A 22692-nucleotide genomic window follows, 5' to 3' on the forward strand; every position below is an offset into this window, starting at 1 on the left:
TGCTCTTATTCTTCTCACTTTGCTTGGTGAGATTGATTGKTGCTATAACAGGAACACTAACTAGGCCTCAGGCTCCCTCCACTGGAGACTTGATTTACACGCTGCCTCTCGTCTTAATCTGCAATGAATTCACACATATACAACACGACTCTCTTGAAACGGAGAAAAAGCCAATAAGGTGGCTTTCAAAATGGCAGAACATGCTCAACAGTTCTGGAAGTTGGACATGGATTAGGGGTCTCCACGACAGTTCACAATGCAGGCTTATCAGACAGGAGATTGGATTCTACCACAGGCCTGATAATGCATGGATTCTRCTCAGACACAACCACGTCTCCCAAATCTGCTTTGTGAGGGTGGATAAATAGTCCGATCCCCGATGTACGTGTGTCTCAGTGTATGCATAAGGCCTTATAGCCAGCACCATAATGGTTGCTTGGAATCAATGTTGTGACACTCTTTAAACTGTAAAATGTTTTGTGTGTTTGTGTGTGTGTGTGGGGGGGGGGATATATCACCTACAGCTATGATACAAGCAGGCAGATTAGTACATCAAATAACATTGCTTGCATCATTTCTGATCCCCTTTCTTTGTTCTTTGGTCCCTACCACTCCCTCCCCTGGTTGGATCACCAGGTGAAAAATATTACAATTCAATATACACTGCCTCAACACTGTGAGTCTGCCTGGGCTCTCCTGTTTTTCATGGTACCCCAACAGGCTGGCTGAGTCGGACAGAGCCCCATAGGTTCTCATCAACCCCGGGGTAGGTGGCCAGGACAGGCAGGCCCAGGCCCCAGCCCGGGTTTTACTGTCACTGTCCTGTTGTCTAGGTAAGCCCATGCCAGGAATATTAAGGCCTCGTTATTCTRTGCTTCTGACACCATTCAAAGAGGCTGTCTTCCCTTTCTCTCTCTTTTTTCTCTCCCTCTTGTCTTTTCTAATTCCATTATGCAGTGGAAGAGGAGAAGGGTGGGGCAAAGTTGATTGCGGCCACAGCTGAATTTTAATGGCGCGCCTATTTTCTCTGCTGTAATTTGAAAATCGGTGACAAATTGACTTCGGCAAGGCGGAGGTTAATTACCTGATGTCGTTAAAGTACATTACTCGCCATTTAAAGCCCCCTCTTTCCTCCCCACCCACGCCGTAACAGACAGGAACAATAGGTGGGGTGCAATTTCGGGATTCAGAGAGCGAGACACTGAGAGAAAACGACTCACCTCTTAATCATCTTTGTTCTGTTCAATTATGGGCGGCATCGCATTCTGCTTTTTTAGTAAAGTAGCTGCTCTCAGACCCAACCTGACTGAACACAGCGGTGTGTTATTGTTAAATAAGCCTCTACTTGTCCTTATCGGTGTACCACACAGCATTAAGGCAGCTACTGTATATGCAAAACATATATTGTAGATCGGGTAAGAGTTCAACTAAAACCATGGAAACACCACGCGTACGTCTCCCCATGGGGGATAGATCCAGAATCTCCTCAGTGCAGCCCATCTAAATGACCCTACATTTATTTATATGTGTATTCGACACTATGTTGGGGTACAAGTCYAAGTATAAGGCTTGTTTGGATGTCAACCTCAATGTATGTTCATTTCACAATCACCAATTAACTGCATTACAGTAAAACATTACGTCAACTTCCACCACCAATGRATTTTTGGCTAGCTATACTACCACCTTATCCAAACAGGAGCTAACCATTAGCAAAAAATAAATAAAAAATGAAACCCGAAAAGGACAACTTCTAAATATTATGCAAATATACGCTACCGGTCAAAYGTTTTAGAACACCTACTCATTCAAGGGTTTTTCTTTACTTTTTATATTTTCTACATTGTAGAATAATAGTGAATACATCAAAACTATGAAATAACACATACGGTATCGTGTAGTAACCAAAAAAAAAGTGTTAACAAATCAAAATACATTTTATATTTGAGATTCTTCAAATAGCACCCCTTTGCCTTGATGACAGCTTTGCACACTCTTGGCATTCTCTCTGCATTTCAATTAAACAGGTGTGCCTTCTTAAAAGTACATTTGTGGAATTTCTTTCCTTCTTAATGCGTTTGAGCCAATCAGTTGTGTTGTGACAAGGTGGGGGGGTATACAGAAGATAGCCCTATTTGGTAAAAGACCAAGTCCATATTATGGCAAGAACAGCTCAAATAAGCAAAGAGAAACGACAGTCCATCATTACTTTAAGATACGAAGGTCAGTCAATACAGAACATTTCAAGAACTTTGAAAGTTTCTTCAAGTGCAGTGGCAAAAACCATCAAGTGCTACGATGAAACTGGCTCTCATCGAGGACCGCCACAGGAAAGGAAAACCCAGAGTTACCTCTGCTGCAGAGTATAAGTTCATTAGAGTTACCAGCCTCAGAAATTGCAGCACAAATAAATGCTTCACAGAGTTCAAGTAACAGACACATCTCAACATCAACTGTTCTGAGGAGACTGTGTGAATCAGGCCTTCATGGTCGAATTACTACAAAGAAACCACTACTAAAGGACACCAATAAGAAGAAGAGACTTGCTTGGGCCAAGAAACACGAGCAATGGACATTAGACCAGTGGAAATCTGTCCTTTGGTCTGGAGTCCAAATTGGAGATTTTTGGTTCTAACCGCCGTGTCTTCGTGAGACGTGATGTGGCTGAACGGATGATCTCTGCATGTGTATTTCCCCCCGTGAAGCATGGAGGAGGAGGTGGAGGTGTTATGGTGCATTGATGGTGACACTGTCAGTGATTTATTTAGAATTCAAGGCACAATTAACCAGCATGGCTACAACAGCATTCTGCAGCGATACGCCATCCCATCTGGTTTGAGCTTAGTGGGACTATATCATTTGTTTTTCTACAGGACAATGACCCAACACACCTCCAGGTTGTGTAAGGGCTATTTTACCAAGAAGGAGAGTGATGGAGTGCTGCATCAGATGACCTGGCCTCCACAATCCCCCGACCTCAACCAAATTGAGATGGTTTGGGATGAGTCGGTCCGCAGAGTGACGAAAAACCAGCCAACAAGTGCTCAGCATGTGGGAACTCCTTGAAGACTGTTGGAAAAGCATTCTAGGTGAAGCTGGTTGACAGAATGCCAAGAGTGCGCAAAGCTGTCATCAAGGCAAAGGGTTGCTATTTGAAGAATCTCAAACATAAAATATATTTTGATTCGTTTAACACTTTTTTGGTTACTACACAATTCCATATGTGTAATTTCATAGCTTTGATGTCTTCACTATTATTCTACAATGTAGAAAAGAGTAAAAATAAAGAAACCCTTGAATGAGTAGGTGTTCAAAAACTATTGACCGGTAGTGTACAGTATATGCGAATCGGATTTTAGTAACCACATTGTGGGCCTGTTAGGACACACAAATAGCAACGGATTTGACAAATACCCACTTTGTTAGATCCAGGTATTTTTTTATGGCGCCAATGACGGTGTCCTTGTGCTATCCCCTTGATCTCTTACCGTATGTGTATAGCASATGGAATAACAGCAGATGAAACCTCCCCAGAAAACCATTTCATGTATTGGTCTACTATCTATAAAAAGACAAAAGATTTTGTTTGAGCATGGACCTCTACACTATAAATGTAGGCCTTTAAGTTAGGTCATATTGGCAATTCTTGAGTTGGAACACAAATGAATCATACAAAAGGTGAGAATGTTTTTAATCATACGCGTTGTATTCACTACCTACAGTAACAGAGCCACCCAAGGACTTACAGACATCAAGCCATAGAAATAGAAGAAGAACTATTCTCTATGAGTCAAGCAACCCCACAGCCAAAAGGTTTTATCTTATCTGTGCGAGTCCTCTTCTGCACAAAGGCTCTCTAAGGCTTTGGCTTAATCCAGTTTATTCTACTGAGTGGACAGAACAAACCACAGAGGGCTAACCAGCTTCAGAACGACCACCCAAACACTAGGGCAGGGAATTGCCAGGACCTCACAACACGATATTATCACGTTACTTAGGTGTCGATATGATACATTATGTATTGCCATTCTATATGTATCACGATTCTATATGTATTGCGGATTCGATACTGCAATTTTATTGCGATTCAATGTCCCAAACATATTTTTGGCGCAGGAACAGCTGACTAGCAGTAGCTTAATTTAACTTCCTTCTTTTAGAGAATTCATAGTTGGCGTCAGAGTCTATATAATATCGTAAAAAATAATATTGCGACACTCAACTGTATCGATTTATCCCCCCCCCCRCCCCATCGCTACCAAACACCCCCATTGACTGATGATACTTGACTTTTAAAAGATCTTTAATTGAATCATTTATGTAGGCTAGTTCAACAGAAAAGCATAACAAATTAACTGATGATAGAACTGACAAATGTTCCCCAAAAGGGTAAAAGCATCAGTGTTTGAGACATGATATAAAACATGACATCACTCAATGTGTAGGATGGTTGAAATGAGCTCAACGTTACTGGACAGCTGGGCCCTTTGTGTGGGAGTGCTGAATGGGCTCTTGTGGACCATTGGCCCTGAGCTAATGATAGTATGAAATTGACAATAAGCTGATTCGTACGAACAAATACGAAAATGTATGCACTGGATAAGAGCATCTGCTAAATGACTAAAATGTCAAGTGTAATTCATAATAATCTGCCCGACAGTCCATTCATCCTTACAGAAGGAAATGGGACACTCACGCTGCTTTCGTCTCTGTGTGTTGTGTGAGGTGGGTGGCTGGATGGATGGATGTGGGTGACGCGACGATGAAATGAGCCATTGAATGGCCTAACGTAACGCATCAGATATCGCCATGGCAACATATATGCCCGCCAAGAGTGAGAATTTCATTGGTGGGATGGCTAAACGGCCATCTGTCAATAAATGCATCGTGCCACGGAGATACTGCTTTCTCCTTCACATTTTGATGAACAAACACACCAATGTCTCTTCTTGAGTAAGTAACAACACTGTACCCTCCACAGCTACACTCATTACAGTTGAAAAATCTATTTTATCATTATGAGCGAGCAGTTTAGCTTTGCATAGCGGTCCCAACCCATGGCAATGATAAGGACATGTTATCTTTCTGAGGTGTAACAACAGGGTGATATTCGAAATGAATGTGAGTTGGGAATCAGTCCATCACCAGAAGTGTTCTAATATTCGTCAGTTTGTCATTTTAAAAACCTCGTTCTGATTCTGTGACCCTGAACAAGACAGGGCTACGAATCTGCTGAAAATGATGAATCAAAAGATACTGTACATCACATCCAACATTAACCTGAAACGGCCTAGTTATATAACCAGGCTAGCTCCTGAGACCTGACATAACCTTTCCTCCTCTAGCAGGCGAACTTTGTCATCACTTACTGAAATCGCAGTGTCCTGACCGCCCAGGCACACTCTGATAGTATCTAATCAACCACTGCCTGGCAACACCGCCAGTCCACCACTCTAAGATCGGCAAGTCGATAAGAAGACTCAGCGGCTCCGAGTCGCAACACTCCCACTGATAAAAAACCCCCACACCTCTCTCAGGACTGGACTGCCCATAAAGAAAATAATCTCCCCAGAAGCATGGAGAGAGAGGAGTGGCAGAAAAGAGAGGGAGTGATAAAAAAAATATCAAGGGTGTCAAGCTCATTTTGCCCTGAGCGCCGCATTTGGACCTCACCAAGGTCTGGAGGTTCGTACTTACAATTTATTTTATTTCCTCAGTGTCAAAAGTTATTAAAAAATAAATAATTGTCCTCCATCCATCGATTTTGGAATTTTCGATGCTCCCTGAATGTCTAGGGTAAGTTTCGATGACTTTTAGCAAGCTTGACAGAGTGAAAAGTTCAGAAATGTAGGTCCATTATTATTTCCAATGAAATATTATGAAAATGCTCTCAGCGTAAACAGTCTGGGCCCTGGTCAAAAGTAGTGCACTACATAAGGGAAAAGGGTGCCACTTGGAATGCAGCCTTTGTCTGCCATTCATTTGAGTGTTATATTATTTGAGTGCCGCGCCAGACTCTTTTTGAAGCCGTTTGTATTTTTCTGAGTGCTTCAGATTTGATTGAGAGCTTCTTTACGGTCGTAACCCCATCGTTCTGACGGACGACTACATGACTCAACTGCAAGCATGGCTCAAAGTCCTGCCTCACCTCCCTGATAAAGGCTTAAGCTGTGAATGACATAAGAGGCTCTACAGTCTACAAATCACTTTGAACTTTACCGTTGTCAGTATTACTCCCATAAAAAAACTAAAGGATCAAACTTATCTTACACACAATGCACATCTACACTAACAGCGTATACTGCGTATGTTTTGTAGTGCTGAGCGATTAGTGCTTTTTTTCTTTCATTTTCAATATTTTTTTTTTAACAAATGCATTGTGGGTTCACTGCTGTAACACAGAATAAAATAATTGATTGGTAGTGACTGCCCATTACTATCACTTATCAGGCTCTAACCATCATTTATTCACATTACTTTGGTTGTTTATGTTACACATTTGTTTTTAGTATGATGATGATGATGATATTATTTCATTAACACAACCCCAATGACTGCCCATTTCTGAATATCACCTATTAATAAACCATCCGTAATTCACCTTACTTTAATAAAATATTTCAGTTGTTGTGTACATATAAAAAATAAAAAAAACTATATATATTTGATGATTTATCATTTTATTTCAAGTCTTTATCTAATCTCTGCTCAGGCAGTAGCCAGCCAGCCATCTACCTCTGTTCCCCAAAGAGTCCTCCTTCAGGCTAGTAGGCTAGCCTAGCTGGCTAACTGCCYGCTGTCTGACAAAATCACRGTTTCAGCAGTTCTTCAAAGTTGATTTTAAGACGGCGAAATAACACCTATGAATCTATTAGATGCATTGTCAGGTAGAGACACCTGAGCAACTGCTCTCTATCCCTCTCGTGTCTCTCTATCGTGCTTCCCCTCAGTGTCTGTCTGCTGGCCCCACAGGCAGGCTTGAACCAATATAGGCATAATGGATTCTGGTCATTGTAGTTAATTACCACATTTACTTCACTTAACTATGATGAGTTGGACAACATGTCCCAGAGAGTATTCTCTCTAGAGAAACGGCACAAACAGCGCGTTGAGCGCACAGAAAACAAATCATTTAACTGATTTTGGTCAATTACTTATTTTTAAAAACAAAAATAAACCAACATTTTGGTTAAATCGCTGAGCACAAATGTCCTGTATACTTACACAAAATCACGCATACATACATTTTCAACTGAGACGCTTACCTTGCTCTGCGGCTGTGGCTCGCGTTTTCCTAGATGCTGTCCCATGTTGTCAACAGAGACTGTGGAGAAAAGAGAAGAATGGTATCAGACCCATCTGGAAATACAACGCTCCTTTAAAATCAGACACTCTCTGCTGCCACTGAAACKGACAGAGCTGACGTAAAAAAGAGAAACACTACTTCATAAGTCACATAAATCCCTCTTCCCCCATTCTCCACCCCACGCCACCACCCCCCAATGCACCAACAACCAACAAAATTAACAAAAAAACAAAAGGAAAACCAAAACAGATCACGCAAAATAAAAACACATCAAGGAAAACAAAAATCTAAAGAGCAAGGCCAACTGTGTACGTTTCAGCGCATGTCTGGCACTATTTACCCGTGTGTATGCGTGCGTGTATGTGTGTGTGTGTGTCTGTGTGTGTCACATGTGTGCATTTGAATGCGAGTTTGTGTATATGCATGTGTACATGCGTACAAGCACCTGCGCAGCATCAGTCTCAGGCAAACAGGCATAGTGTCATTCAAAACATTTTWWWWAAAAWCTTTATTTTAGACTTTTATCTTTGACCGTCATTCTATCCCTCGCTCAGCAACTCCACTCCCACTTGTCTCCAGTTCCACATCCCAACCCTCAGTTTCCTTCAGCCTATCCCACCTATCTCTGCTGACCACCATCTTTGGATTTCTTCGTGCCATATATCTTTCAACTACGCTGTGATGTTTAACATACAATTTGAATCTAATCGAATAGAATCCACAGATTGCGAGTTGAAGATAAATACTTTCACTAATAAGGGTATTAGTATATTAGTAACTGACTGACCAAGTCTCTCCAGATCTTCAAACAATGCTACTTTTAGATCAATGTTATGCATTTTCTGCCATTCCTGAACCTGAGACCAGAAACAGGTTACCTGAGGGCAATGCCAGAACAAATGGTCTATTGATTCTGTATCCTCACATCAAAATCTCCAGAGCTGTGATGATTGTATGCCACAAATATTCAACATTTTGTTGGTGGTAAGAATTCTGTACAATCATTTTAGCTGAAAGGCAGGAAGTCTTGAATCTTGCGTCGTTTTATATATCAACTCATACACCCTGTACCATGGAATTAGTACATCAAAAATCCCTTCCCAGCTATTTTGCAATCTGTATGGCACAGCTGTCAACATTTGATCCTTTATATTGGGCAGACAGACCAGTTCCCTACCTCCTCCCGCTGCTCTCGCAACCGCACTGCACACTGCCCTAACCCATCCGGACAGGTGGAATACCTATGTAATATTGCTGTTCATTGATTACAGCTCAGCATTTAACACCATAGTGCCCTCCAAACTCGTCATTAAGCTCGAGACCCTGGGTCTCGACCCCGCCCTGTGCAACTGGGTCCTGGCCTTTGATGGGCCGCCCCCAGGTGTGAGAGTAGGAAACAACATCTCCACCCCGCTGATCCTCAACACTGGGGCCCCACAAGGGTGTGTTGTCAGCCCTCTCCTGTACTCCCTGTTCACCCATGACTGCGTGGCCATGCACGCCTCCAACTCAATCATCAAGTTTTCAGACGACACTACAGTGGTYGGKTTGATTACCAACAACGACGAGACGGCCTACAGGGAGATGAGGGCCCTCGGAGTGTGGTGTCAGGAAAATAACCTCACACTCAACGTCAACAAAACAAAGGAGATGATCGTGGACTTCAGGAAACAGCACAGGGAGCACCCCCCTATCCACATCGACAGGACAGTAGCGTAGAAGGTGGAAAGTTTTAAGTTCCTCGGCATACACATCACGGACAAACTGAAATGGTCCATCCACACAGACAGCGTGGTGAAGAAGGCGCAACAGCTCCTCTTCAAACTCAGGAGGCTGAAGAAATTTGGCTTGTCACCAAAAACACAAACTTTTACAGATGCACAATCGAGAGCATCCTGTTGGGCTGTATCACCGCCTGGTACGGCAACTGCTCCGCCCACAACCGTAAGGCTCTCCAGAGGGTAGTGAGGTCTGCACAACGCATCACCAGGGGCAAACTACCTGCCTTCCAGGACACATACACCACCCGATGTCACAGGAAGGCCAAAAAGATCATCAAGGACAACAACCACCCAAGCCACTGCCTGTTCACCCCGTTATCATCCAGAAGGCAAGGTCAGTACAGGTGCATCAAAGCGTGGACCGAGAGACTGAAAAACAGCTTCTATCTCAAGGCCATCAGACTGTTAAACAGCCATCACTAACATTGAGTGGCTGCTGCTAACATACAGACTAAAATCTCTAGCCACTTTTATAATTAACATTTGGATGTAATAAATGTATCACTAGTCACTTAAACAATGGCACTTTATATAATGTTTACATACCCTACATTACTCATCTCATATGTATATACTGTACTCTATACCATCTACTGCATCTTGCCTATGCCATTTGGCCATCGCTCATCCATATATTTATATGTACATATTCTTAATCATTCTTTACACTTGTGTGTATATAAGGTAGTTGTTGTGAAATTGTTAGATTACTTGTTAGATATTACTGCACGGTCGGAACTAGAAGCACAAGCATTTCACTACACTCGCATTAACATCTGCTAACCATGTGTATGTGACCAACAAAATTTGATTTGATTGGAATTGCCACTTGCCTCCTCCATTTTGGGGGTAATGCTTTAATCAGTTGGTTGTATTGAACAGACCTTCCTATACAATTCCGATAACTCCATAAAAGACAACTCTACCATTCCAACATACAATATAATTTAAAAACAAAATACTCATCATCTTTCCATAAATACATGTCTTATAAACCAGCAAATTTGGAGTTCAACCATAATATTTGTTCTATCTTTTCTGGGGGACGAAATTGAAATTGTAACCAGCWCTGCAATGCTTGTTTGAAAAAMGTTTGATTTTCGATTGAATTAATATGGCAATTTGCACAAAGGCAATTTTAACAATGGATGAGATTTTCTTAGTAATCTACTTGAGAACCATTTTGGGTTCAAGTTAAACTTTTGTATAAGTGAAGCTTTTAGAGAGAGGTTTAGTGCTTTTATATTTAATCATCTCAACCCACCAAGTTCATATTCATTATAGAAATAGGCCCGCTTTATCTTGTCATAATTAGGTTTTAGTCCAGAGGCCAGAAAATAATGAAGAATTAAATCAAATCGGATATGTCTCCTGTAATAACACCGTTCCAATTGACAAGGTAATGAAGACTAAATCCTGCATCAATGCTCCAATCTCATCTTTACCTTAACAAAAAGGTCAAAATCTTAAAGCCCTCATCCCCGAAACAAATTACCACATGAAACATTGAGCAGAACAGTCTGGAATTAGAGACAAAGCCACGGACTGTGTGGCTGATTAAACTTTTCTCATTGTTCTGGCAGCAAGGGAGCACTGTTTACCGTACATTTCGAATTCAGATAATACACTTCCGGTGTCTCAAAGAGCGAGATCCTGATTAAAAACACACTGAGCGTGGTGCCCATACTATGCTTGATATAGCATTTGAATATATCCCAAATCTCAGGGCCTGTACGCAAGGGGGTTGGGCACAGCACTACGCACCGTTGATCCTAACAACTGAGTGATGCTTTTGGACAATTAAATCATGAGAAATAATGAGCGCGCTGAAACACTTAATTGACTTGTAATGGCATTGAGTGAATCCGAGATGTGATCCGTGTGCGCCGGGAGCTATGATGCATTTTTGTTACGTTGTCTTTTGTCGGGACTGAATGTAGCCCTACTTACGTGTGACAGCAGGCTACACAGGATGAGATGGTTGTTTTCTGTCACATGGGGCTTCAAATGGGTTCTGAAATCCTGCTGTAATAGGGAGCTGTTTCCATTGGCTTTAGCATTCACAGTGGGGGGGGGGGGTTATTTGACCTCTGCACTGATCTGCACCAGAAATAGGCCTACCTAAGGGGCAATCTGTGATTCCTACATCAATTTGGGGACTTTTAAATGAATTATATATAGTATGCTCATTGATTATTGAAGAACATAACTTGTAAATATCTCATGAGATTAGTTCAACTGTCACACCCCATCGGAAACGCAAAATATACACTTGGTTCACTCCAATGTTTGTTAACAATGTACAGTTGAAGTCGGACGTTAACATACACCTTCGCCAAATACATTTAAACTATTTTTTTCTCACAACCCCTGACATTTAATCCTAGTAAAAGTTCCCTGTCTTAGGTCAGTTGGAATCACCACTTTATGTTAAGAATGTGAAATGTTAGAATAATAGTAGAGAGAATTATTTATTTCAGCTTTTATTTCCTTTATCACATTCCCATTTGGTCAGAAGTTTACATGCACTCAATTAGTATTTGGTAGCATTGCCTTTAAATTGTTTAGCTTGGGTCAAATGTTTCGGGTAGCCTTCCACAAGCTTCTTGGGTGAATTCTGGCCCATTACTCCTGACAGAGCTGGTGTAACTGAATCAGGTTTGTAGGCCTCCGTACTCGCACACGCTTTTTCAGTTCTGCCCACAATTTCTATAGGATTGAGGTCAGGGCTTTGTGATGGCCACTCCAATACCCTGACTTTGTTGTCCTTAAGCCATTTTGCCACAACTTTAGAAGTATGTGTGGGGTCATTGTCCATTTGGAATATCCATTTGCGACCAAGCTTTAACTTCCTGACTGATATCTTGAGATGTTCCATCCTCATGATGACATCTATTTTTTCACCCCCACAACATGATGCTGCCACTCCCGTGGGATGGTGTTCTTCAGCTTGCAAGCGTCCCCCTTTTTTCTCCAAACATAATGATGGTCATTATGGCCAAACAGTTCTATTTTTGTTTCATCAGACCAAAGGACATTTCTCCAAAAAGTACGATCTTTGTCCCCATGTGCAGTTGCAAACCYTAGTCTGGCTTTTTCATGGCGGGTTTGGAGCAGTGGCTTCTTCCTTGCTGAGGGGCCTTTCAGGTTATGTTGATATAGGACTCGTTTTACTGTGGATATAGATACTTTTGTACCCGTTTTCTCCAGCATCTTCACAAGGTTCTTTGCTGTTGTTCTGGGATTGATTTGCTCATCTCGCACCAAAGTGCGTTCATATCTAGGAGACAGAACGCGTCTAATTCCTGAGCGGTATGCCGGCTGCGTGGTCCCATGGTGTTTATACTTGCGTACTATTGTTTGTACAGATGCATGTGGTACCTTCAGGCGTTTGGAAATTGCTCCCAAGGATGAACCAGACTTGTGGAGGTCTACAATTTTTTTCTGAGGTCTTGGCTGATTTCTTTTGATTTTCCCATGATGTCAAGCAAAGAGGCACTGATTTTGAAGGTACGCCTTGAAATACATCCACAGGTACACCTCCAATTGACTCAGGCTAATTGACATCATTTATCAGAAGCTTCTAAAGTCATGACCTCATTTTCTGGAATTTTCCAAGCTATTTAAAGGCACAGTCAACTTAGTGTATGTAATTGTGATACAGTGAATTATAAGTGAAATAATCTGTCTGTAAATAATTGTTGGAAAAATGACTTGTGTCATGCACAAAGTAGATGTCCTAACCGACTTGCCAAAACTATAGTTTGTTAACAAGACATTTGTGGAGTGGTTGAAGTGGAGTGAAGTGGAGTGGTTGAAAAACTAGTTTTAATTCCAACCTAAGTGTATGTAAACTTCCGACTTCAACTGTAAATGTAAAGAAACACTGTATGGCCTCAAAACATGGTAAAACTATATATTTTTATGAAATGGATGGTCGGCCCTTGAATCCAGAGCTCTGTCTATGAATTTGAGAGTGGTTACTTTTCTCCAGCCCCATCCCTCAGCTTTTTCCCAAAACAGTGGTGGAGATGCCTTACTATTATTATTAGAACTGCAGATTGACCCTTTAATAATCACAATATTGCAGCAGCAACAATCTCATAACTTTTCTTTTACGATTACCGTGTAGCGGTTGTGATTACAAATGTGAGTTTAAAGTAAATGTGCGGGAACAACCTTTTCTCATGGACATCATAAAAGAAAGTTACAGGATGATTACCTCCGCAATATAGTGAGTATTACCTACGGCATGTACAGTTACAGGATGATTACCTCCGCAATATAGTGAGTATTACCTACGGCATGTACAGTTACAGGATGATTACCTCCGCAATATAGTGAGTATTACCTACAGCATATACAGTATAGAGCAGATTAGAGCCTTTTTCAGAGGCCAAATGTAGCCCTTGATCTCTCATACAGTATACTACTGCATATGGCTTAAGATTAGAAACAGTAGAGTACAAAGCAGCATCTTGATAGCCATTACAATTAAATAGGTCTTTCAGATTCAGAGCCAAAAAACTCCAGCTTTGTTGCTACGGGCCTTTCTGGAAGCTCATCCCACCACCAGAGCACACCGCCTGTCATCTTGAGAACGTCTCCATTTTCAAACAGACAGGTGAGACTGAAAGCAGCCATGATGCCTGAGTTATTGGGTGATAGATTTCAGCAGACTGCTGAAAGCAAAGAGAGGAGGAGTGTATTCAACGTTTCCCTTCAAAACAAAAAGAGGTCTTAGCAGATCAGAGTAGCCTGGTGATGGTTCCATGGTCCCTTTAAAGGGCGAAAAATATATCATCACAATKGTTGGCCAGCTGGTTCGTTTACAGTAGGCTCCCAAACACATGAGCATGGTAGTCACGCACAGCCACGACTTCAGTTAACTACAAAAACGGAATACACGTTGGCTTTGGAATTCATCTGCTGTTACTAACAGAAAATGACATACTTTGTACAACTGCCATATAGCCTGAGCTTTGGCTAGCTCAGCTCTCTTATGGAGCAAGGCCCTGAAACAAGTGTTAATCCTTTCTTAAAACAACACTCTCTGGTGTGAGGTCTCTATCATGTAGGCATGGTTACGTAGTTCAATAGCTATAACCAAGAAAGACAAGACAACTAGGCTAGATGAAAATGTAACGCAGAAAACAAATTGACAAAAGACTAGCAAACCAAAGTAAGACGCCGACCCTTCTGAATGCTTTGCCATCTTTCTCCAGACTAGAAAGATTAAATGCATTCCTGGCTTCGCCTGTGAACAAGACCACCTTTCAAGTAACCACACTGACAACGTGTTAACATTCTTCCCAAGGTTGGGAGTGTGAGAAACTCTGAACGTATTATCTGCAAGGTTCTGGGAAACCATAAATAACACCCAGAGAATATCTATGTCACAAAAAAAGTGGTGAGAGAATACAGTACCTGGCCTTCCGGGATGAGGTTTCCCTGAAATAAATATTACACAACCACAACGGGAGCCTGCGAGGACTTGCAAAACATGGCCGTTGCATAACAATAAAAGAAAAAGCTATGCTGTAATTAAACTTCTACATAGCAGCCTCCAATCCAACACAGGATGATCCGTTCCTTGCCTCTATAAGGCCTCTATAAGATTCTATGACTCAAACACTTAGCAAATCAAAATGGGAGGTAGACTACAGGCAGGGGAAGAGAACATAAAGAAACTGAGAGACAGTGGATGAGAATGACCCCCCCCCCCCCCGGGGACATGAACTTTGCCTATTCTATTTGAAGGTTGTACGGGAGATACAGCACCAGGGAAGCATGCTAATTATAGGACGACCCTCCTCACATATAGGCCAGCACTCACAGCACTGAAGCACACAGCCATCAGTGCATATGAGCAATTATCTATAGTCCCTCTGACTAAGTTCTGCTTGTGTGATTACTCTGCTGTCTGTTACCTAGGGCCATGAGACTCAAATCTTTTGATTTGGTCTGGCTGAGAGGCTTAATTCATTACAAAATACCTCATACACTTTTCCTCATATCAACATACTGCCTTCATCTACTGTCAGTGGGTTGTTTGTCTGATAGCTAGTAGTTAATGGATTTTTTTTTATTTAATACTAGTCCCATAAGAAACTGGGAGTTTGTTTAAAATGTATGTCCACTCTCTATCCACGGAGGATGTACAGTTGAAGTCGGAAGTTTACATACACATAGGTTGGAGTCATTAAAACTCGTTTTTCAACCACTCCACAAATTTCTTGTTTACAAACTATAGTTTTGGCAAGTCGGTTAGGACATCTACTTCGTGCATGACACAAGTCATTTTTACAACAATTGTTTACAGACAGATTATATCACTTATAATTCACTGTATCACAATTCCAGTGGGTCAGAAGTTTACATACACTAAGTTGACTGTGCCTTTAAACAGCTTGGAAAATTACAGAAAAGATGTCATGACTTTAGAAGCTTCTGATAGGCTAATTGACATAATTTGAGTCAATTGGAGGTGTACCTGTGGATGTATTTCAAGGCCTACCTTCAAACTCAGTGCCTCTTTGCTTGACATCATGGGAAAATCAAAAGAAATCAGCCAAGACCTCAGAAAAACAATTGTAGACCTCCACAAGTCTGGTTCATCCATGGGAGCAATTTACAAAGGCCTGAAGGTAGCACGTTCATCTGTACAAACAATAGTACGCAAGTATAAACACCATGGGACCATGCAGCTGTCATACCGCTCAGGAAGGAGACGCGTTCTGTCTCCTAGAGATGAACGTACTTTGGTGCGAACAGTGCAAATCAATCCTAGAAGCAACAGCAAAGGACCTTGTGAAGATGATGGAGAAAACAGGTACAAAAGTATCTATATCCACAGTAAAACGAGTCCTATATCGATATAACATGAAAGGTCGCTTAGCAAGGAAGAAGACACTGCTCCAAAACCGCCATAAAAAAGCCAGACTACGGTTTGCAACTGCACATGGGGACAAAGATCATACTTTTTGGAGAAATGTCCGCTGGTCTGATGAAACAAAAATAGAACTGTTTGGCCATAATGACCATCGTTATGTTTGGAGGAAAAAGGGAGAGGCCTGCAAGCCGAAGAATACCATCCCAACCGTGAAGCACGGGGGTAGCAGCATCATGTTGTGGGGGTGCTTTGCTGCAGGAGGGGCTGGTGCACTTCACAAAATAGATGGCATCATGAGAATGGAAAATTATGTGGATATATTGAAGCAACATCTCAAGACATCAGTCAGGAAGTTAAGGCTTGGACTCAAATGGGTCTTCCAAATGGACAATGACCCCAAGCATACTTCCAAAGTTGTGGCAAAATGGCCAAAGGACAACAAAGTCCAGGTATTGGAGTGGTCATCACAAAGCCCTGACCTCAATCCTATAGAAAAATGTGGGCATAACTGAAAAAGCGTGTGCGAGCAAGGAGGCCTACAAACCTGGCTCAGTTACACCAGCTCTGTCAGGAGGAATGGGCCAAATTTCACCCAACTTATTGTGGGAAGCTTGTGGAAGGCTACCCGAAACATTTGACCCAAGCTAAACAATTTAAAGGCAATGCTACCAAATATTAATTGAGTGTATGTAAACTTCTGACCCACTGGGAATGTGATGAAAGAAAAAAAAGCTGAAAGAAATAATTCTCTCTAGTATTATTCTGACATTTCACATTCTTAAAATAAAGTGGTGATCCTAACTGACCTAAGACAGGGAATTTTTACTTGGATTAAATGTCAGGAATTGTGAAAAACTGAGTTTAAATGTATTTGGCTAAGGTGCATGTAAACTTCTGACTTCAACTGTAAATGACTGCTCTCCCATAGCGTAAGAAAGGAGCGTAAGAGAGGAGAATTCACCATTTTAAACATGTACCAACTTGGAGATAAAGGCATCACAGCTCAATTCATAAGCCATACCTCCAGATCTCCATCTGAGAGTGATGGTTTTAAGTATCAACAGAAAAAGCCATCTCCTTCTCTACAGTGAGAAATAGATACATAAATATTAATCTCTTCTGCTTCCCAACCTGCGAGACTGAAACGGATATTACTTTCCTGCAACATAAATCGTCCTTTAGGGATAAAGAGCTATTTATGATTGCTGACAGAAGGAACTATGGATTATCCTGTAATACAAACAGCGGGCACAATAAAATCAAGACACAATGTGATACACTTCTCAAGTTTGACAGAATGAACACATATTCTTGTTCCCATCACTGGGTGTATTCATTTTACAGGCTCAGAGAACAACAAAGCTAAACGTTGCTCTAAACATTTTAGTTTCCTCCTCTTTGACACGTTATTCTGGTCACTGTACCAAACACAGGGTCAGCGAGTACACTGAGTGAAGTAGACACTCTCTATTCGGAGTTAACTCCGGAGGTTGAGAAAGACAAGAAAACAATTCACAGTGCTGCTGAGCAGTTTTCCCATGGGACTAAGATATAATTCTAAGATATCAGGGGAGAACGGTGCCATGACTCGCTCCCTCTAAGTCCTCATATCATCAGTGTTAACTGGCCACAATGATAAGGTCCCAGAAGGTTATGCATGCCAGTAGTATCTCCCAGCTGTGTGTGGTCTTAGTAAGGGTGAGAAACACTGCCCTGTCCATGGTGCTGAATGCAGACCAATACACTCACTCATCATCTCGGTCTCTCTCACACACCCCACACACACAAACAGATTTCCTGTCATTATGTCAGATAACGTGTGGGGCTGGTGTGTATGTGTGTGGCTATTCCATGGAAATGAGCTAATATACAGTCGTCCTTGTGGAAGGTGGACAAGTGCTTCATTTAACCCTCCAGGTGCCCAAGGGGTTACGTAACCCACTTGGAGAAACTCAGTGATACTAAGTCCCTGGTAGTGACACTAGAGCCAGGGTCAGAGGTCAACATCTGTCCTTGGAGAGAGCATCTGGTGTACAGCAATCTAGGTCGTGTTCATGAGGACACACAACGTTAAAAAAAATTGCGACAGAAAATAAAAAAAGAATGTTTCTTATTGGACAAGTTCATGTTATCCCATCCTTGTTTCAGTACATTTTTCATTGCGTTTCGTGTCTAGTGAACTTGAACGTGGAGACAGAGTTGGATGGAAGAAAACTTTACTAGGAAGAGAGAGGCTCATGTTTCTCTATCCCTGTATGTTCTCCTCTTTCACTTCTTCCTTTTCCCTCAATACTCATCTCTCTCAATCTCTGGGAAGAGAAAGGCTAGTGTTTAAATATCTCTCTGTCCTGGTTTCTTTCTCCCAATCTTCTCCTCTTTCACTTCTACTCCTTCCTCTGCTCTCTACTCATCGCTCCCTCAAGCTCTGGGAAGAGAGATTCGTGAGTGTTTGAAGGTCATGCTTGTGGGCAAGGCACTGTCCTAATCCCCTGTTCACTGGGCTTCAAGACGTTTTTGTCATTTTAGAAGTTCACAGAAAGGATGACCGTAAACACCATGGTCACACCACGGTCCACTGTCTAAGTCCAAAATGTGCAGAAATGCCAGTATAGACCCCATTGCAGCATCACTGTGGTCCTGTTCTACACAGCAAGCCCAGAAATGAGCGGCAGAATCGAGCTTTGCTTTAGGCCCATTCAGTCAGCACTGAATCATTGATGCGGACAGCTGTGTCTTTTACAGTAGGAAGTTTGGACAGTTGTTCTCCGCTCCATAACACCTCGTCCTGATACTCCATATGACCTGTGATGTTTCCTGTTCCAGGCAGCGGGCCTGTCCTTCACTTAACTCTCATACTGCCACACAGTCTCTCCCAAACCCCTGGGCAGAAGAAGCCAACACTGAAGACTATATTGTGTGATTTCTGGAGGAGCTTCACAGCAGAGAAATGTGTTTGGGGTAGTATCCTCAGGTTATGTTCTGTAGAATCCTCCAGAACAAATCTGAGATCAAAAACAACCCTGATGCCTTTGAAGAGTGAGAGAGATCGTATCAAGTGGAGTATCATCAGTCTCCTCACCAGGCTAAATAAGTAACGTAGGGAGGCATTTAAGAGTACAGCAATATAAATCTCAGCCCTAAGGACCGGTGTCGATGTTGGTTTGTGTGTGTATTTTCTGCTTTATGGACATGCCCAAATCCCCTGATATGCATCGTGTTCCCAGAGAGCGCTGTTTCTGGAGTGTACGTTGATACTCTTCGCCCACAGCTTACACAATCCACGGGCACCTGGGGTTCACCACTAAAAGCAGGGAATTCTAAACTTGGCACAGGTGGCATGAAAATGATCCCCGCCATCTGTTTCTACTGCACGTTGTAGACACTACGCACGGTCCGACCACGCTGGGTGAACTCAACACGTCAGCCAACTATGCTGTCATCGTCATGGCTTTCTGTGCGCACGAACAGTCGGGTTGCACCTCCCTTGCGTCGCATGACGAGGTTCAAGGTGATATGAATCAACCTGCCTGAAAGCAACACCAACTGGCGCAGACAGGGGAGGAAGTGAGATAGACAGAAGGGAGGAAGTTGGTGAGAGTGTGAGGACGGAAGTTACCTTGGTGATTCACCTGCTCGCGCAGGCATGCACATGCAGACATGTACACCTACACACACACACGCATATTAGACATGCAAACAGGAGACTCTCTAAGATACACAGAGAAATACACTTCCGTGTTCATTCCCACACAGGATAACATTTACACAGATACATTTCCACACATTTCAAGTCTTATATTGCATCTGTAAGCTACTTCATACCTCGATATATGCATGTCTAATATGGACCAGCTTGAGGAAAGAACTAGAAGACTTTACTGTTGCTCTGGTTTCGTAGAGACCCAGGCATTCCCCTGCGTCTCTACAGCAGCAACAACCAGAATAGTATGAATAGTCACAACGTCCCAACTTATATCAGGACAACCTGAGGGTTATAGCCAATAGACACACTCAAAATCGTGTTCACGCAGTGTGTCGGGTGCGAGAAGGCGTGCTTTGTGAAAGGCAAATGAAGGAACATTAAAGCACTAAAGCACCAAGCATTAAAGCACCAAGACATGGTGACGGTTAAACAGCTGAGCCATTTTGACTGACCGAGTTAACACCTCTGTAATATATTATGGAATCTCTTCCAATTACCTGGTTATTCAGTGGAACATGTGGAACTATCGCTTTCCTGTCAATTCTGTTCAAAACTACAACTGAGAATACAAAGTTCCACTTAGGCAGAATGGTCGCACTTCTCCACCACAAGAGAGGTACTTAGTATTTTTTTGTACATAATACATTGATCTTACAGATTCCTGTTCTTTCTCCTCTCAATTCAGTCGGGGGTTAGTGTTTCGTTCACTTGCTACTACCAGATGTCCTCTTTGAAAACAGCACTTAGAAGAGGACACACGTAAGTCTGTCAGTTTAGACCTGGGCTATAATAGTATTTGACATATTTTGGAAATAGTCCCAAAAGTGCACTGTGCACCCATCTGGGTCCAGTTTGAACCCAGGTCTGGTATCAGTTCCCTTTCTCCTCTATTCTTTGTTACGAGTCCTGAAGAGAACCGTGGCTATAGGCTTTTCATTCACTAAATCAGTGGGGTTCAGACAGAAAAACCCACTCACGTGCATGTGTTTTTATTTATAGAACGCAGCACATCAAGATAGAGGATGCCTTTGGGGTCAACTGGTTTTTTTCTGATCTCCATTAGCCTGGTTAGGTGACTAACCTACATGTAAACAAATCAATTCAAATCAGTAAAAGGGAGTAGGCCTACGCGTTTCTGTTTGTTTGGTTCCTTCTCCGTGTGCGAGCTAACTAATTATGTAACAGATGTCTTGTAGTGTGAAATGCATTCTGAAAACAGAAACATTGTAGATAACGCCAGCTCTCACCAGCTAGAATAAAATAGGCTTAGATTATAAAACACCGCAGGTCCAGACAGTGCATCTCGTTGTGGACTACAGGTAGGCTATATGATGTTAGTCTTGTTTACATCTTCCTCGGCGACCTAACTAGGTTTATAATAGGGTGTTTTTCACGCTCTCTCCATCCACTCCTTTCTGAAATTGTTCTTGCCACGGTGCCTGTACTAGCATCATATTCAACTGTGAGTTGGCGTGAACACTACTTAGAGGAAAACGTATTGTGACATTCACTGTGATAGCATGATGTGATCTTCGACCGACAGTGACAGTCTAGCCTATTTTGTTCTGTAGGCCTAAGTGAGGCTATAGAAATATATGCGTATTGACAATAGGCATGTGTCGCTTTGTGAAACATCGAATAGAACTGATGAATAACACGACATTCCTCGCATCTTATGCAGGTGGAAACCTAACGAGTTCTTACAGACTAAACAAGACAACGTACATGTTTACTAAATCGGTTGATGCGGCAAGCAGCGCAACAAAACAGCTGTCAACAGAATTACAACGTATTCGTCACATGGTTGCGCGCTACTACAACCACAATGTACTATTATTTTCGTTTCGTTTTCGACTGTCTTTTACATACCCTTCTCCGTTTAGATTGAATCAAATGCATCCACAATAAGAGGCTGTGATTTTGATGTGTAGTTTCTCTTCTCGTGGACAATAACGTATTTTCTTCCACGGTTTGACGTTGTTTTCACAGACTGTCTTCGTAAAAAAGTATGTCTCGTTGCTTCCTGTTTTAGGTAGAGTGATGGTTGTTTCTTCGGGGTGGGGCGGAATGTTGATACTCCGCAAAGAAATGTGGGCAAAAGAGCAGAGCATGCCCGTACACGCACGCACTCGTTATTGTAATATCTGTATCACGAGACACGTTCGTTCAAGGTATGTGATTGAGTGGTTGCTGCCCTTGACAGTTAGTGAAGAAACCATATTTTGTTGTAAAACAAGGTATATCGGGCAACACATAAACTGCTGCAATGTACTATATTTGCTTTGAATAAAATGGAATTGGACATGAATGTGAATTCTGTTTTTTATTCAAATCAGTTAGGGCCACTAATTACACAGTATTAATTGCACAGGAATTAAAATATTGTACTGATCCTCGCTATTTGAGCCACGTTACAATTCTCAACAGGTCAGTTAAAAACTCTAAAGGATCCAACCTTTTTTTCTTTTTTTTTCGCCTAAAATGACATACCCAAATCTAACTGCCTGTAGCTCAGGACCTGAAGCAATGATATGCATATTCTTAAATACCATTTGAAAGGAAACACTAACATTTGTGGAAATGTGAAATTAATGTAGGAGACTATAACACATTAGATCTGGTATAAGATAATACCATCATCTTTGAAACGCAAGAGAAAGGCCATAATGTATTATTCCAGCCCAGGCACAATTTAGATAGTGGCCACTAGATTACAGCAGTGCAAAGTTTTAGACTGATCCAATGAGCCATTGCATAGCTGTTCAAAATGTCGTATCAAGACTGCCCAAATGTGCCTAATTTGTTTATTAATACATTTTCAAGTTCATAATTGTGCACTCTCCTCAAACAATAGCATGGTATTATTTCACTGTAATAGCTACTGTAAATTGGACAGTGCAGTTAGATGAACAATAATTTAAGCTTTCTGACAATATCAGATATGTCTATGTCCTGGGAATAGTTTTTGTTACTTACAACCTCATGCTAATCACATTAGCCTATGTTAGCT

General features: G+C 41.8%; 1 protein-coding gene across 1 annotated transcript in view; it reads right to left on the reverse strand.

The window, feature by feature from the left end:
* Positions 1–21724, reverse strand: part of LOC111958892 (myelin basic protein-like) — a 45531-nt gene extending 23807 nt beyond the window's left edge. Inside the window, exons 1-2 of the mRNA XM_023980212.2 lie at positions 21552–21724; positions 7266–7324 (exon numbers count right to left, since the gene is read on the reverse strand). Of these exons, the coding sequence (XP_023835980.1) occupies positions 7266–7310 (45 nt within the window). The 5' untranslated portion in view covers positions 7311–7324; positions 21552–21724. The remainder of the gene's footprint in view (positions 1–7265; positions 7325–21551) is intronic.
* Between the last annotated feature and the right edge of the window lie 968 nt (positions 21725–22692).

This window comes from Salvelinus sp. IW2-2015, linkage group LG35, assembly GCF_002910315.2.
Source record: "Salvelinus sp. IW2-2015 linkage group LG35, ASM291031v2, whole genome shotgun sequence".
Lineage (NCBI taxonomy): Eukaryota > Metazoa > Chordata > Actinopteri > Salmoniformes > Salmonidae > Salvelinus > Salvelinus sp. IW2-2015.